The sequence below is a fragment of the Orcinus orca genome, chromosome 11, assembly GCF_937001465.1.
Source record: "Orcinus orca chromosome 11, mOrcOrc1.1, whole genome shotgun sequence".
In the NCBI taxonomy this organism is placed as follows: Eukaryota; Metazoa; Chordata; class Mammalia; order Artiodactyla; family Delphinidae; genus Orcinus; species Orcinus orca.
The window spans coordinates 63,982,867-64,000,908 of NC_064569.1; the positions used below are offsets into that span (position 1 = coordinate 63,982,867).

General features: G+C 38.2%; 1 protein-coding gene and 1 long non-coding RNA gene across 4 annotated transcripts in view; one reads left to right on the top strand and one right to left on the bottom strand.

The window, feature by feature from the left end:
• The window catches only part of SYT1 (synaptotagmin 1), a 540,189-nt gene that overhangs the window by 452,123 nt on the left and 70,024 nt on the right, over positions 1-18,042 (top strand). For all 3 annotated transcript variants that reach the window (XM_033431327.2, XM_004271581.3, XM_033431328.2), the window contains one exon: positions 1,610-1,727. In XM_033431327.2, the coding sequence (XP_033287218.1) occupies positions 1,610-1,727 (118 nt within the window). The remainder of the gene's footprint in view (positions 1-1,609; positions 1,728-18,042) is intronic.
• LOC117201968 (uncharacterized) overlaps positions 1-18,042 on the bottom strand; it is a 314,961-nt gene that overhangs the window by 270,364 nt on the left and 26,555 nt on the right. The gene's annotated exons all lie outside the window — the stretch shown is intronic.

Below are 18,042 nucleotides of genomic sequence, written 5' to 3' on the forward strand. Positions count from 1 at the left end.
AGGAGTTTTTAGTCATTAGTCATTTAGTGGGGAAATTAAGACACACACAGTAAGACCAAAAAAGTTCCCTTAGTAACGTAAGAGATATGTGGGTAAGGTGCTATGGGAACTCAAGAAATGAAAGAACCATGGCTATACACACATGTGGTGATATTTTCAAAAGCATTACATAAGCAGAAAGTACCATTTCTCTCTTCCTCTCTCTCTCTCTCTCTTTCTCACGTGCGTGCACACGCACACACACACACAGACATTGAATATATTACTTCTCACCTATCGATAAATTATAGAACAGGTAGATACCCTTTCCTTTTTGAAAGATGGATTTAATGAGTACCCCCCAAAAAAGGAATTGCATTTTCTTAATTTGTTGGATTACATCTAGGCAGTTAATTTAGCCAATTTAACATATGTCAAGATACAGAGAAGGCCAAAAACAGCCAAATTAGGAGTACAGCAGGAGAAGACCTGAGGATATGGCCTTCTGTACCTCACTCCTATGTTAGAAATCTATCTGCACAAGTCTGGCACAACCATTACCTTCTTTGGAATTACTATTGGAGGGGGGATGGGCAGGGAAAAGATGCAAAGAAATAAACCCTGATTTGCCATACATATACTTAATCCCGTATGTCAGTGAGCAGTCTAGCACCTCCAGCATCTGAGAATACAACAAACTGCACACCCTTGCCCCCTCTCTCATGCATTAATATGAATGCAAAAATCTTCCTCATGTTCAATTACCAAAGTTCTTAGTTATCCTAAAGAGTAAAACACTTAAGGTGGGAGAACCCATAGGTCTCTTTTCTGAAAAAGGTAAAAGTTCTATATAACGTCAACATTTTAAACTCTTCAGTGATTCAGAGATGCTCAAATATAGGATTGGTGAATGTTCTTGAAACTAAAATATGATACCAATGAAATAACGTGAGGGTGTATGAGAAACTTTGTGTTACTGTGTATTTCACTTTTTTGACCCACCGCTTAGATTTTTATAAATTTTAGGATAAGGGAAAAGGAAGTTAGACCTCACTTGAAATGAGTAAAACTAAAAGTGCAAACACTTATATACGTTTTTGCCTTTTTGCCTTTCTGCTATTAGGAATTTACAATTTCTCATCAATAAATAGAATTTAAATGGAACACGGAAACAAGTCTTTTTCCCCCAAAAGTCTAAGATTACACATAATCCTATTTGAAATGTCAAAAGACAAAAAAGTAGGTGGGTTGAGTCTACCAAAAAAGTGTTAGGCTCTTTTCAAAGCTATTTAATCAAGTTATTAATTTTTGCCAAGAGTTTTGCAGTACTATTCAGAAAGCAGTCTCTAAAAAAGTTGTCTTGGTCCCATCTCCTGAACCATTGAATTATGGATATATTTTGATGAATGTTAAAGTATAGATGAGCTAATTAAAAACTGAAATGAGTTACAGTCACTCTTGATGATACCTTAGTGAATGAAAGACCACTGGGTAAATGCCAGTGAACGTTAAGAGTTTTCAAATTCTAATTGTCATAATCCCCCTCCCTGAGGAGTTTACAGTGTTTATGTACAAACCACATTCACCTTTATTTGAAAAATTACTTATACTTTCTTATTGGTTTTCATAGCAAGAGAAATTGGGTGATATCTGCTTCTCCCTTCGCTACGTACCTACTGCTGGCAAACTGACTGTTGTCATTCTTGAGGCAAAGAACCTGAAGAAGATGGATGTAGGTGGCTTGTCTGGTGAGTCTGATGTTTACTGTGTTTTTTGATGCTGTTTCATCGTGGATACCGAATGCACAGCACACGTGCCGCGATGCCCCACTCCTTAATTGGTCACAGTTCTCTTTCCCATGGAACCTGGAAGCAGTTTCAGAATTCATCCCAACACAGAGACCCAGGAAGCCACTCTCAATTTATTAGAATTAGCAGAGAAGATGAGACCTATTTTCCCACTTCACAGCCCAGGTATCAATTGGCAATCCTATTGCTCTGAAAGATGAAAAACTGCTTCTCTTTTGAAAGGCAACACCTATGACCAATTATAATTTTGTTCCCTTTTTTTTGTTTTGTTTTTTGGTCAAAATTCATTTATGATATGAAAAATACTGTTTTATCTGAGACTCATTAGGTTAATACTTAATTTATATAATAAAAGACAAATATTAGGTAAGTATATAGCCTAAGATAGTTTTTAGCAATACTGTTTTGTGTGAACATGCAACATTTCAAATATATGTGAACAATAAAATCTGAGGGTGAATCCTCATGGAAATGCATTTATTCTCTACAGCTTGTGTTGGGGATGGGGAAATTTGGGGATTTAAAGTTCTGTAAAACCCAATTTTAGTTTTAAAAAAAGTGAGTATATTCTTTTCTTTTTTTTTTTTAGGTGAGTAAAGTATATTCTTTTTTTTTTTTTAACACCTTTATTGGAGTATAATTGCTTTACAATGGTGTGTTAGTTTTTGCTGTATAACAAAGTGAATCAGCTATACATATACATATGTCCCCATATCTCCTCCCTCTTGCGTCTGCCTCCCACCCTCCCTATCCCACCCCTCTAGGTGGTCACAAAGCACCGAGCTGATCTCCCTGTGCTATGCGGCTGCTTCCCACTAGCTATCTGTTTTACATTTGGTGGTGTATATATGTCCATGCCACACTGTCACTTCGTCCCAGCTTCCCCTTCCCCCTCCCCATGTCCTCAAGTCCATTATACTTGCTCAAAAGCAAAGTCAAATGAAGGACTTGTCATTTCCACAGCGGAACACAATTGTTTTTATTTTCTTCTCTGTGTGATTAAATCAGTTATATTCTTGATCTTCTAGTAACTAAAGTGTGAGGAATTTTCTTGATATGGCACAGGGTCAAAAATAGACTATAGTTGTCATTGTTCATGGCTATGGAATTAGATCCAACATTACTGGTTATTCAGTGCTTTCTCTAATAAAAATATTGCAAACTTCAAAAGGTCACCCTCATGCAGCATGGTGATTTTATATTGTAAAGTGTAACAGCTAAAATATGCTAAAGCTAAGGTTCCACCTACTGAACCACTAATTTGTCAACCAAATTCTCCTGGTACCTAAATTTACTTCTCTTTATAAATATATTGCCTGGGGAATCTGCACGACTTCTTTCATGTCACTAAGACCCCATTTAAAAACTTGCTGCTTTCATTGCCTAATGGCATTAACAGAGCAAGTTTAAAGCAATAAGCAGTTTCTTTCAAAAATGTAGAGTATTTACTGTGCCTAAGATGCAAAATATATGCATACACCTATGTAAGTATCTATACACATCCACCTTTTCCTGGCTCTGTCCTGCAAAAAGGCCTAGAAACAAAGACTGACCTAGTAGCCATGACCATCCCAGAACCAGAAATGGTGTGAAAATACAATTTCTCACTAGAAGAACCTGGAGCTTATTGGAGAAATGGTAGATTCCAGGTGTGGCAAAAGAAGGTATACAAGACAAGCCGAGAACATCTCATCATACCAGAAAGCAAGGAAACTATCAAAGACTAAGGGAGTCATGTCAACAGGCTTAAGAGTCACCTTGAAGAGGCTTCCACTGGCCAAAGATGTGATCATTTGAACATCAGTAATGATAATAAATGCAATGTATTTAAACCTAAAACAAAAGAGTATTTAATGTGCAGAGAAATTTTTAGGCACGAGAACAGTTTACCCCCAGAATTCTACTTAGTATCTTGAAGTCTGACTTCAGACGCCTTTGACCTTTCCTCTTCCTTTGGTTCGATAGCCAACTATCATCATCTAGTTCTCTGCATCCTCTCTCCCACACTTCTTTCCAAACTCCTATGCCAACCACCCACCTCCTCATCACCTCTATCCAGTGCTCTCCTGGTCTTCCTCCCCATTCACCTTAACACCCTTCATCAGAGTTCCAGAAGAAACTCTACCATGAAGCCAGTAACTTCAGGGTCCCTTATTTGTTCTGTCTTCTCCCAAAGTCCTAGAAAGGAGTCCCCATGGTCACAGATAGATATTTCACCCACAATTTGTTAATCACAGTTTGTGCCCCTTGACACTCTCACGCCTCTTCCATCATCCATCTCTCTTGTTGTTCAGCAGCATCAGAGATGCTACAGGCATTTTTGAGGTTTAGCTATGGGAAGTTGGGTCTAGCAGGACATTATTTATGTGGCTTGCAGTCATAACCATGTGTAGTTGGGTAACTGCTAGGTATCCCAGTGAAGGAAGGGCTCCTGGCATGACTCCTACTACCCATTGGGCTAACTCAACACTGTGACATGGAAGGGGCAAGGCCAGAGGTCATATCTAATTCAGTCTTCGTAACTCTATAAAAGCGAAAAAAATATATTCTCTTTTCAAATGCCAAACTACATTTGCTGAAAATAGCTAGTTAACCTGAACCAAAGTGGGCTATTTTGCCAGGGTTTACAATTATAGTAGCTTCACAACCCACCTAACCCAGTTCCACCCCTAAATTTGAAGTACCTGGAATGATTTGGTTGAACAGTTAAATATTAAATTAAGGATATTTAGCCTTGAAATATCCTTAAAGAGTCCTAATCACATGGGCTTCCTGCTGCCTGTAAAATTAAGTCATAATCACTCAGGTCTACATAATATAGATACTTCCAGACTACACCCCACCATATTTCTATATCTGAACCAAGTTGACCAGCACACTGGTCCCCAGAACAGGCGATGGGATTTGCTGCCTCCACTGTTTGCTTAAGTTGTTTCCTTCACCTGGAATCTCTTCCATCCACCAAGGAAGGTCTAGCTAAAACCCTATCCATTCTTCAGGCCCAGCTGAAGTCTTATTTCCTCCATCCATTGAACAACTATGTATTGTGTCCCTACTTTATGTTAGGCATTGTTCTGAAACCAGGTTTACATCAGTGGACAAAACAGCCAAAGGACCCTGCCCTCATACAGATTACATTGTAATGTGCGGAAACAGACAGAAGCCAATAAATAAGAAAAGCACGTTGTACACCAAGAGGTGATAAGTGCTATGAAGAAAGCAAAGCAGGGAAGTAGAATAAGGAATGTTGGGGAGAAGCTTTAAATGGGGTGGTTGGAGAAAGACCCGTGAGTAGGTAACCTTTTGGCAACAACCTGGAAGAGGTGAAGAAGTGAGCCATAGGGGTGCCTGGGACAGACAGCATTATACATGGAGGGATTCCATGAAGCCTTTTTTGATCCATCCTAAAAGAACAAATTTTTTCCTTTTTTAAATGCCAGGAGTTTGTTTACACCCTTCAAACATCACGCTTCTCTCACTAGACTGTGCTCTATATTTATATATCCCACCATTCCCACACTGACTGGTAGCACTGAGCTGAGCCGCTGAATGAATAATCAATTATTTACAAAGGAGCTATGGCCTGAAAAAACAAGTCTTGCATTTCAAATTTGTTTAACCTACTTACCATTAAAATAACTTTAAGCACTTGGATGGTCTGTCTCAAAGTAAGTTGACCTATGTCCAAGGAGACCAAAATTATATAATGAGGTCCTTCCAGGTAATTTGAATGCCAAACTACATTTGCTGGAAATGGCTAGTAAATTGGAACCAAAATGGGTTTTTGCCAGTGTTTAAATCCCAGTCTCCCACTGTTAGCAATTTGACATTGGACAAGTTATCTAGCTTTTAAGTCTCAGTTGCATTATCTGTAAAGTGGAAATAATTAGAGAATCTTATTTATAAGGTTATTGTGAGAAATAAATGAAAGCACACTAAAGTGCTTACTATTATTGTCCTTATTTCTATTAGTAACCTTATCAAATCTTGGGCTAAATATGCAAAATGTGAAAGCAACCAATGGATAGTTTAACCAATTCCTTGATTTAGTGGGAAAAAAGCTTGATGGGATTGGCTGGTCAATTCAGACAAAGAGATATCAGTAGACTCCTGTATTCTAAGTCCCAATATCAAATTAAGACAATATATGGGATTAAACAAAAAATATTGAAGAAATAGGAACATTTTTAAAAATAATTTCTTACGACTCAACACAGTTTCTTTCTTTTCTACTGTATGAATTCAAAAAGCATGGCCCCAAGATTTTGCCTCTATCATATACCCAATACAACAAGCCATGCAAATCCCAACTCTTACTTTACAGTGACAAATTTGATTGGACCATTCACATATCTACAGTAGACACTTGAGCTTTGTTGCTTCCTGTTCTAGCGCTCAAGTATTTGAGCACCAGCGAGGGTTTCCGAATCTAGCTATTTGTATTGAAATCTTGAGTCCTGCAGGCTGCAAGGCTGTTCGTCAGGTGCACGTATGTGCAGTGGGAAATGAGCAGCTTTTGTGCCCTGTACTTGGAAAAAACTCAAGCCTTCGGCCTAGTAACCACAACTTAATATACATCTGCACTTTTGGAGTAAATCTCCCTTCAAATAAATGTTTTTGTAAAAATTGAGGTAGAGTATGAAGAGTGCCTTAGTCCATTCAGGCTGCTATAACAGAACACCATAACATGGGTGTCTCATAAACAGAAATATCTCACAGTTCTGGAGGCTGAGACATCTAGGATTAAGGTGCCAATAGGTTCTGTGTCTGATGAGAACCTCCTTCCTGGTTCACAGATGGATGTTTTCTCTGTGTCCTCACGTGGTAGAAGGAGCAAGGGAGCTCTTTGGGGTCTCTTTTATAAGGTCACTAATCTCTTTCATGAGGGCTCGACCCTCAAGAGCTAATCACCTCCCAAAGGTCCCACCTCCAAATACCATCGCATTGAGGACCCTGTTTCAACGTATGATTTTTAAGGGGACATTAACATTCAGTCTATAGAAAAGAGGTCTAAGAAATTGAAAGCATCAGAAAAGTTGAGAATTCCTAAAGGTGTGAGGTTCTATATATGTCTTGCATTTTTTAGCTGTATAATTTTTATATTTGAATTTCTACCCGTGTAGAGACACAAGTCAGAAATAACTAGATACCCTGCCCCTAATTTCTTGTCCCTGGATATGTTACAGTTAATCTTCTCAGGTTTTTTTTTTTTTGGTCATTCCAGAAATTTGAGACTTCTGAGTACAGCTTTAAAGAGGAATGTCAAGACTCTAAATTCAGTTTGGGCTTTATATATCACAAGTTAAAAAAAATTCTGAAAGTTTTCCAACGAGTACATAACTGTTCCAAGAAGGAAAGACAAAACTTCTGAACCAACAAAATGGAAGTGATAGTAAGCTTTTAAGTTTCTGTATTAGGGAGAAGTTCTAATTTTCAGCTTTAATCTGAAAATTGTTTTCAAGTGTTAAGAAGTCATTAGCACATAGTTATAAAACACTCTACTAATTTAGAAAACATTTTCTAGGGGGGTCGGGGGGAAAAAAAAAAAAAGAAAACATTTTCTAACTTGGTTTTCTCATGTGGTCCTCAAGATAGACCTGTAAGGTAGTTTCTGAAGGTGATATTCTCAGAAAATTGAAGCTTAGAGACACTAGACAATGTACGTAAATCATCTTGCTCCACATCTGTCACATACGTGGCATTCAGTACTGGCCATTGCTTTTGTCATTATTGACATTCAAAGTCACCTAATGTGTAGATTGTAGAGCTGGGACTGAAGTCCAGGCCCTACAATTCCCCAACATAGAACATCTCAAAGACTGTTCCATTTCGCTCTTCCGCTGAAGCTAGGACAGAATTCTTTTGAAATTTTTCTAAACGTTTGTACTGCTAGGAACCATGGCAAGTAAATCAAGGTAAAAATCTGCAGCCCTGCTCCCTTGATACGGTTTGTGTTCACCTATATTGTGAAGAGAACATCAAAAGTATGCCAATCATTGGCAGCAAGAGAATGCTGGGAAAACATAGGAAGGACTGAAATGATATGCCCCTAATTCCAGCAGCCTGCTGAAGGTCAAGGACCTGGAGAGGTAACTACAAGGTAGGATCAGGTCAGAGACATCCTGAGGGCTGGTTGGAGAGAGCGTGGTGGAAATTGTTCTCTCTTTTTTGATTTACTTTATTTATTTATTGAAGTATAGTTGATTTACAATGTTGTGTTCATTTCTGCTGTACAGGAAAGTGATTCCATTGTACGTATATATATATTCTTTTTTGTATTCTTTTCCATATGGTTTATCTCAGGACATTGAATATAGTTCCCTGTGCTGTACAGTAAGACCTTATTGTTTATCCATTCTATATGTAATAGTCTGCTAACCCCGAACTCCCACTCTGTCCCTCCCTCCACCCACCCTCCCCCCTGGCAACCACAAGTCTGTTCTCTATGTCTGTGAGTCTGTTTCTGTTCTATAGATAGGTACATTTGTACCATATTTTAGATTCCACATATAAGTGATATCATATGGTATTTGTCTTTCTGTCTTAGTTCACTCAGTATGACAATCTCTAGGTCCATCCATGTTGCTGCAAACGGCATTATTTCTCTCTTTTGTATGGCTGAGTAGTATTCCATCCCATATGTGCACCACACCTTCTTCATCCATTCATCTGTCAGCGGACATTTAGGTTTTTCCATGTCTTGCCTATTGTGAATAGAAACTGTTCTCTCTTACCATCTTTTCTCCCTTTCACTTTCCACACCAAGTCCCACCTCCAGTCTTCTTCCTGGCCGTCCCCAGACCTGTCTCATCACTATGGAATTTATACTGTGAAAAGCAAAGAGCAGGAGTAGAGAGGTCCCCCAAAGCATCTAAGTTCCAAAGAACAGGGCGATGGATTTCACAAACAGCACCAACTACTTGAGGGAGATGATGGCAGAGGAAGAAAGGAGGCACACGGTGGTAAAGAAGTCACCACTGCTTTACAGCAAACTGCCAGTGTGTGGACAAGCCCCTGACACCCAACCCAGTATGATTCACCATATGCTTCCCCAGCCCTGCCGGCCCCGCCCCCCCCCACACGCACTGCTTTCCTTTCCTCAAGATGTAATTTTTTTTTAATTTGTCACGGGTTTGTCTTGTCATTTCTACTGTCCTAGAAATAGAATTTGGAAAATAGAGCCAATTTAAATTTTGGAAGTTATCTAGGAAAGGGCAACTCACCCAACCCTGGGGAATCACTAGATTCCACACATAGAAACCATGAATGAGCACAGGCCTATCGTTCTTTCAAGCACTAGTCAGCAAGATGTGATATTCTACCTACGTCAGAATCATCCCAGGTACATGTTAAAATTTAAGATTTCAAGGACCACCTCAGACCAACCTATAACTGAATATCTATGGGTGGCAACCTGGAAATTGCATTTTAAACATTCCCCCATGTTACGCTTATGCATCTTAATAGGAAACTATACTTTATAGGGAATGTATAGAGTTAGAGGAAGCTAGGGTGGAAATCATATTGCAATATATGTGTTTGAAATCAACACATTGAACACCTTAAACTTACAATGTTTGTCAATTTATGTCACAATTCTTTTTTAAAGAAAAGAAAAAGAAAACTGTGTTTTTGAGGCTTAAATTCTACATCATAATTTTTTAGCTGAGGTCCAGGTCAGCCCAACTCCAAGTTATAATTTTTATCAGTGATATAGAATACATCCTTTGCTTCATCCACTGGAATTTCCTTAAGAAGTCCTATTTTTTTTTTTTTAAATCAGCTCAGTATCCTCTTCCCTGAAAAATACCTTGCCCACATATCTAAATTACTGTCTTTTCTTCTTCGGTTTTTTCCAACCAGAAACAAAATAGGCAGTTCCTTTATACATTCATGATCACCACTCTTAACTGTCCTTCCATTGGTGTTGAAAGCATGACAAAGAAAACCACTCCAAATTCAATTGATTTGGACTAAAAGACACTAGTCTGGGAGCTGGGCCAACAAACCAAGTGGCAAAAACTTATCTGAGCCAATTAGATAGGGATATGCAAATTAATTGGCCATGATATCAGGGTCAAGCAATAACATGCAAATAAACTGGCATCTTATTGAGCTAACGAGATAGGAATATGCATATTAAGTTGGCCATGATGTCAGATGGCTTCATCCTAATTTTAGGCTTGAATGTTATAATACAAAATTCTGTGACACTTCAAAAGGCTTAATTACAATATTGATAAAATAGTCTGAATCCCTACGATGTGAACAAGTTGATCTGAAAAAGAAATGACAAATCCTTAAACTGGATCATCCTGCAATATGAGATCCAGCCACAATTACCACAGAACAGAGAGAGATGCTACACCTGAAGGACTAAGTGGTCTGGGTGAAATGAGAAGAGGAGATGTGGGATGTGGGCTAGATTTGATATCAGAAAAAATGAATGATTGGCTGAAACACATTAGTTCAGAACAGCACAAAAACTCCTAAATAAGTCCTTTAGCCAGCAGGCATATATAAATCATACAACAAACATTTGAATACCCACTCAGCGCCAGGCACTATGCCAGTCCTTGGCTAAACAAGTAAAAATAACAGCAGACACTCACGTAGCACGATGTGAGCCAGACATCGTCCTAAATGCTTTACATATGCTAAGTGATTTAACCCACACTTACAACCCTATGAGGTAGATACTATTTTTAATAGAGAGGTAAGTAACTTTCCCAAGGTCACAGAATCAGTATTTGGCAGATTTAGGATGTCAAGCCAAGCAGTCTTCCAACTCCATGAATAAAACTCGACTCCTCAGGCATTATCCTTCCTCACCAGGTTCAATCTGGATGACAGATGGCTAACCACCTGTTATAGTTTGAGAGATGGCCAAAAATTCTACCTGATTCCAAAATTCTTTCATGCCCAAACTAAAATTAGATCATGGAAGCCACTAATATAAATTCACTGGTTGATTGTTCAATTAGGTTTTGGTTACTTAGATAGCAAAGACAGGATCAATGAGTTCATAAGATCAGACATCAAATACTAATAGATTTCCAGTCTGAAAGGACCACGTCAGTTTCAGTGTACAGACTGGTATGTTATTTTAGTGACTGATTCTTTATGCACAAAAGAGGACAAAATACAAAACAGTGTAGTTTCAGCTGTATCCGTGGTAGAGACGCAGGGATGTTGCTAGAACAATATGGAAGAAAGCCCAAGTCTAAAGGATTTGAGTGCCTATTAGGCGGCAGAGGAACACTAAAGAAAAATTTTACCTACTACTCAATATCAAGGGCTGATTCTGGATGACAGTATGTATGATATGATTGGGATGGGGGGGAGATATGATTTAATAGTACAAAAGCTTACTGCCCCTATAAAGCGCTATGGGACTCTGTGGGCCGATATTACATATTTAAATAATAAGACTGAAGAAACTTGAATTGCAACAGACAACTACCAGGAAAATAGAGCTCATCTGGACAATGTTAATGAGATCCACATATGGAGAAGTGGAAATAGTTCCAAAGAAATCTGAATTTTTACTAGTCACCTTGAAACTCCAATTCTGAAGGTAACATCCATGTTTCCAGCCACTGAAATTCCAAGCTCAGTGAATAAATCCAAAAGAAAAAAAAAAAACCTTGCTAGGCTGAGTAATCCAAAGTGTGATAGATGAGCTTCAGTGTAGTCAAGCTTAGAAGTAATATATTGAAAGGAAAAAAAAAAAAAGTTAGAGTATAAAATAATAGGGTCTATTATAAGCCAAGAAAAGTCACATAGAGCCATCCATTGAAGACATTTATCAAGTGTGCCACTACAACCAAAGAGGCTTGGTGTTGTCGTGGAGGATTTTATAAACACAACAGGGAAAAAATGCCCTGCCTTTGTCCCAGACTGAAGCTCATTCACGTGTGGAGAGCCTGTGGTTACAGTCCGACCTTAGGAAAGAGAGTGGGGTTAAAGGCCCAGCTGCCAGAGAGGCGGCTAGAACAGGGATGAAGAGGCTGTGTGTGAGAACAGGCTAAGAAGATTGCGACTTTGTAGTCTGGAAAAGGAAAGCTGAGCAGAGAGATGATTAGAGTCTGAAAATCATGAAAGGTAGAGCCAGAGTAAGACCAACCTGTTTATCACATCCCACAATGCTAAAATTAGGAAGTGACTTTGATGCTTGAAAGAGAATAGATAAAAGGGAGGGCCATTGAGAATCATCCCAAAGGCACCTTTCTGCTCAAATTCTTCATCAAATTTTCTCTGCTACTTTACAGTTCAGTAGTAAAACTTGTTCTAGGAGATGGAGTGGGTTAAGATCAATGTATGGGTCTGTTTTGAGTTACAGGCTTGAAAGGGGACATCTCTAAACCTTTATTGTATGTTGTCTTGTAGGACCCCATGTGCCTTTCCATGAGTAACCATCAGAAACAGACCCCACAGCTGCAAAGTCCACTAGCTGTTCAACCCAGAATGGCTATATTTGCATCCTTGAGTTTGCACTCTATCCTCTGCTCTCCATTCAGTATGTAAGAAAGGAATAGCGAAGGCCAGATTTAATAGGTAATTGCACTGGCAGGATTAAAGCCCCCAAATACTTCTGTTTTTAAAACTGTATTTGGTGGGCTTTAAGAGATTTTATTATCCATATTATATGTATTTGATAATGTTTTAAAATAAAACTATTAAAAATATATCACATTTGTGTCAACATTATAAATTAACTATACTTAAACTTTCAGAAGTTAAAAAAGTATTGCAAATATCTTTGCCATTTTTCACTTCCTTTTATGACACTGCCAGTTTCCCATTCAGCCTGGAACAGTTAGGTAACAAAAAGGGGAAATACTATTGAGTCTGAAACACCACAACAATGCTCAGAGAAACAGAAACATCAAAAACAATCTTTTTTAAAAAAAATTACATACTTTATTATAGTCACCTCCACTTTCAAAAGGATATATTGTTTGTATTTGGTCCCTTAATCCCTTATTCCTGATTTGTTATAAATTTAATCATTCTATTTCCTTCCTTTTTATAGCCTTGCCACTTGCTTGTACCAAGAGCTACCTTGAGAGCAGAGATGGTATCTACATATGTTTGCCTTCTCAGAGGCCCTGGAACTTATGTGAGGGGAACATACTTCAGCTTCCCTGCCTAAACAACCAGTTACAGATTTTAAGATTCTGCCAATCTAACTGGTTATTTTGCTTTCACCTTCCAACTGATCTGACTTTATTTCTTCCATTTAATGAAATCCTTTTGGCATCATAGAGTAGTAATAGTATAATAGAAACAGCAGCTAAGAAATAAGATCAGAAACATAACATGTAGTTATTGAAATTGATTTCAGCTGTCATTTTCAGATTTCTTTTTTCCTTTATTCCCCCACTTCCTTAATAGTGTAAAAAAAAAAACAGTGAAACAGATCATCTCCAGGAAATAAAGGAAAAGAGTAACCCAGAAATGTACACGTTACTACAGTTATTCCTCAATGAGGGTCATAAAGACATTTTTCAGTGAAGAAGTAAAGACAAAAACGGTTCCCTAGTCACATCTTTAGCCCGGCATGAACAGATAAGGCAATGACTCAGCATCTTACTTGTTCATTGCTTTATAGACTAACTCCTTATAAAAGTCAAGAGAACATAGCAGCTGGTTGCCTTTTTCAATTCCTAATGGCCTAACTTTTGCTACGTATCATTCTCAGGGCTCCCAGGAAAACTAGGAGGCTTTCTATAACTTTTTTCTTCTACAAAAAAAAAAAAAAAAGGTTTTAAGTGTTTACTTAGGAAATTAACTTTGTAACTTGAAAATGAGATAAGCACACTATTTGATCTCCTTGGGAAAGCTCAAACTGCTTTTGCTCAAAACTAAAGCAACATGGTGACTGACTTAACTTCTAGACTTCAAACTACTGATTTCAGCTAATAATATGACAGTGTGATTAACTGTCCCATGTGAACCAAAAAGAGGTGACTGCATTTAGTGATAGCACACGTGCAGAGCTCATATGCGTACATACGGAACTGTGACATGTCGCAGTTATCTACAGTTGTTACAGCTGCCATTTGTTCATAGTATTATGGACTTTCATATCCTAATTAAGGAAACAAATGCTTTCACACATAGCACTGTTAAACTATTTCCCTCCATTTTTAGTTTTCAAATTATAGAGAAGCTCAATAAAATTAAAATAACCTATAACCCCACCACTGATTTCAAATGGAGGGTAAAAAATTAAGCCCCAAAACTACTCCCTCTAATCCCTTTCCATTCAGAGATAATTCAGTGTCTCAAGGAAACAATTTGAAACTTCACATCAAGATTGTTTTGATTTATATAAATTATATGTGCATATATAATATATGCATTTTATTAAAATGAGATCATAAAACATATTACATAATATTTTTTCCTTCTAGGACAGTATGTATAGACGTGCCATTATTTCTACTAGTTGTATGACATCTCTTTGTTTGGGTGCACCATAATATATTTAGTAATTCCCTTATAAATATAACTGTGAGGGCTTCCCTGGTGGCGCAGGGGTTGGGAGTCCGCCTGCCGATGCAGGGGACACGGGTTCGTGCCCCGATCCGGGAGGATCCCACATGCCACGGAGCGGCTAGGCCCATGAGCCATGGCCGCTGAGCCTGCGCGTCTGGAGCCTGTGCTCCGCAACGGGAGAGGCCACGGCAGTGAGAGGCCCACGTACCGCAAAAAAAAAAAAAAAAAAAAAAAAAAGACAACCTTTACTGATTGCAAAGAATACAAAAAAAAAAAAAAAATCAGGTCATTAGCGTGTAGATTTTCAGATTTTCATCAGCTATATTTGCAGGCGTTTTAATCCTTTAACACACTCAGTCCAGCAGCATTGTTTTGATAGCAGGTTGGAGATATCTGTGACAGTCATTATAGTCAAAGTAAAAATATATACTTTTACAAAGTCAAAACCAATATTTTTAAGGCAATTTCTCAAGTTCTAGATTTTACAAAACTACTTAAACACGTGAAAACTACTTATACTGAAAGTTGCCAATTCTAGGTGTAGAAAATACTCCTGAGTTTTATAGTATCTTCTTTACATGCAGTGAAAACATTATAAATGAAAGCAGCCTAAAGAGCTGTATTATATCATAGGGAAGCTTCCGTTTACTATAATCAGATACCTATTTTAATCTTAACTGGAAGGCGTGCTCATGTTTTATATAAGAATTTCACTGAAAAATTTTTAAGAAGAGTTTTGTAGCAGAGATTTTAAAAGAGGCAGTGAATGCTTATGAATTATGCAAGTCTGAACTTTCATTTTAATAACTCCATTAAAATATAAAAACCTTAAAAGCCTCCCAATAGGAATTTAACTTTATAGAAAGGCTTTATATGTGCCCTGACCTTGCCAAAAGACATGCCTTAGGCATGATTTAACAGTTATTACAGGGCAAAGCCTAATAATAAAGACCCATCTGAAAAAACCAGCATTTGTCCTTGCCTCCTTGGCCTCCAGTGGAGTTGCAACTCAGCCGTAAACAGACCCTCTCCTGAGAGACAGCAGGATGCAGTGGGAAAGGAACAGTAGCCAGCATTGGAAAACCTGGATCTGAAGCCTTTTAACCTTTCTGATCCTGTCTGCTTGTTTATACAGTTGGGGTATTAATAACAGCAAGGTTGTCACGTAAGCAAATGAAGTAATGTCAGGTGGAAACTCTGAGTTGACAGCACCATGTTAAGTGTTGGTTATTTTTAAGCCGAAGACAGTTCTTGGTTGACTATTTTTCTCACCATATCCTGGTTCCTAGAAAATATAGTCCTATATGGCTCATACTGTGTATGTTTAAAGAATGCACCCCCATTATTTGGATGGCAATCACCTGCTTGGACTCACCTTCTCTAGGAGAACATCCCAAGGCTAACAAATCCTGCTCCCCTCATCCATTCATTCTTGGCCACAAGACCTTGTATATTTTATAAGAAATAAGACCAGTAGTGTATTTCTCAAGGATATATTTCTACCATTTTCAACTTTAAGTTATATGAATTTTCTGAGATACCAGAGTTCTCTCCCAAGTGGTTCTTTATGATCACAGGCCCAAGACTGGGCTAATAAATAGGAATAAAGAATAGAACCTCTCTCATCCTAATTACCAAGTTCATGCCTGGAAGCTGGATAAACTCTCTCTAAAATGAAAACGCCGTAAGATGGAACCTGGTGTTGCTTTGTTAATTTGACTAGAAGGGGCAGGGCCTGGTCGCAGAGCAACTCTGGGGGAAGATATGTGAAAAATTGTTGTGCCCTAGAGCAGAGATGAACCCTCTGTGTCACTTTGATTTATTATTCAACTAATTGCTAATTTTGCCTACATCAGTAATGTTGAACTGTGTGTCTCTCTCCAACTAGCCAACCTGACCCCAGTTTAAACCAATTGCTTAGGAAGCATTTTCTGTGAAGCTAAGAACCTGAAGACTATCTGTATTCCAGGGATAAATGTCAGAGCTTCACAGGATGCTAAGGCAGATACAAACATGAGATTAGGAGGTATATTCCAGCTTGATCCTCACGTTTAAAAAACTTTTCAAACCTATTGCGATCAAGGCTGCTTTTATTTTTTAAAATCAAGATATATCTTTAGTATTCCCGGAGTAATATTCCCAAGAGAAGTATTATGTAAGTTTAGCCCAAAGCTAAAGATGCTATCCTCAAACCAAATTAGATATACAGATTTTCATGTGTAAATAGATACATCTTTTAAATTAACATACCCACATAATTATAGCATATAGATTTTGATTCTTATAACTGCCACTTGAAATTTTTTTTAATGTAAACTATTCTAGCCATCTTTAATGCTGTAAGAGGACCTAGTTTTTAAAGCTACTAGAACTTAACATTTGCTTGCAAGCAAGATACAGGAATGGGATTTTTTTTTCATCTTGGGTGGGTTGATGAGCACAACGATTTTTATTTCTCTTTGCTGCTGGTGTGGATGGGTCTTGCCATTGCCTCCCTAGCTTTTCCATTTGATCTGATATGTAGAAACAGCAGTGAAACCTTACCAACTGAAATTATTCATTTCAAAGATGAGACTCTGGCAACAGAGCTTCTATACACTGAGAAGTCTGGAATATTGCATTCGTTTCTGGAAACACACTTAAGAGGAGAGACATTAACTCTCTGAAGCAAATCCAGAGGGAAATAGGGTCATGCAGAGGGTAGATCCAGTCTCACTGGAAGAACTGTTCAAGGAATTGGAGATGCTAAAGCTACAAAAGAACAGACTTAGAGAGGACATGATGGTAACTGCTGGCAAATACGTGGGGAAAGAATTGAACTTACTCTTCACTCTAAAGAGCTGAACTGCAGATCCATACTTGGTTCTTTCAATTTCAGTACCTAAGCAAAGGCTAGAGGCGAGCTTAGCAGAAACACTGGTTAAAAATTGTGCTCTACTCACAGCTGTAGGTTAGGAGGTCAACCTGTTAAGTGCCTCCAATCTCCTAAGACTGTCTCATTTTAGGTGAGAACTAAAGCTCTAAATGACCATGCTCAGCCTGAAGCTAGTATTAGCACATGGAAGAGTGTATCTATTAAAGACAGATTTATCCCACCAAGTAGGGATAAAAATTGAGGATGAAAGACTATTGCTGATAATGATGACAACAACGACAATACTATAAGTCTTGTTTCATCTTAATCCCATGAAGTCAAGATTATCCCCATATGCAAATGAGGAAACGAAGCCTTGGAAAAATTAAGAGACTTGCTCAAGGTCACAGAGTGAATGAATGGCAGGTCCCAGCTCCTCGCTCCAGCTGGGTCTGTTACCTAAGCCTGTCTGATTACCCACTACATTCCACTGTCTAGACGATGCACACTGTAATTTCAATTGGCCATAATCCCCAAACCGTAGAAACCTCAACCGTAGAAGATAATAAATGCTTTTGAGCTGCAAAATGATAGTTGACTCACAATTAATACCCTCTATAGATTACCGTGACAAAGTAACGATATCCAACTGTGCCTGCAAATGCCAACACATGCAAATGCCTGCGACTTCACAGATAAACAGCAAATGCCCTAATGAGTAAAAAATAACTGCTCTTTATTTCTTTCTGTGTGCTTATTTCTGCTGGAAAATAATGTCCAGAACGAATTTATGTTCTTTCCAACAACTAAAAAGAAAAGAGAGACGGAAGGGGGCGAGGGGCGAGGAGATTAGTGTTTACAAGTTTACATAATACAAAAAAAGAGCAGCCATGAAAT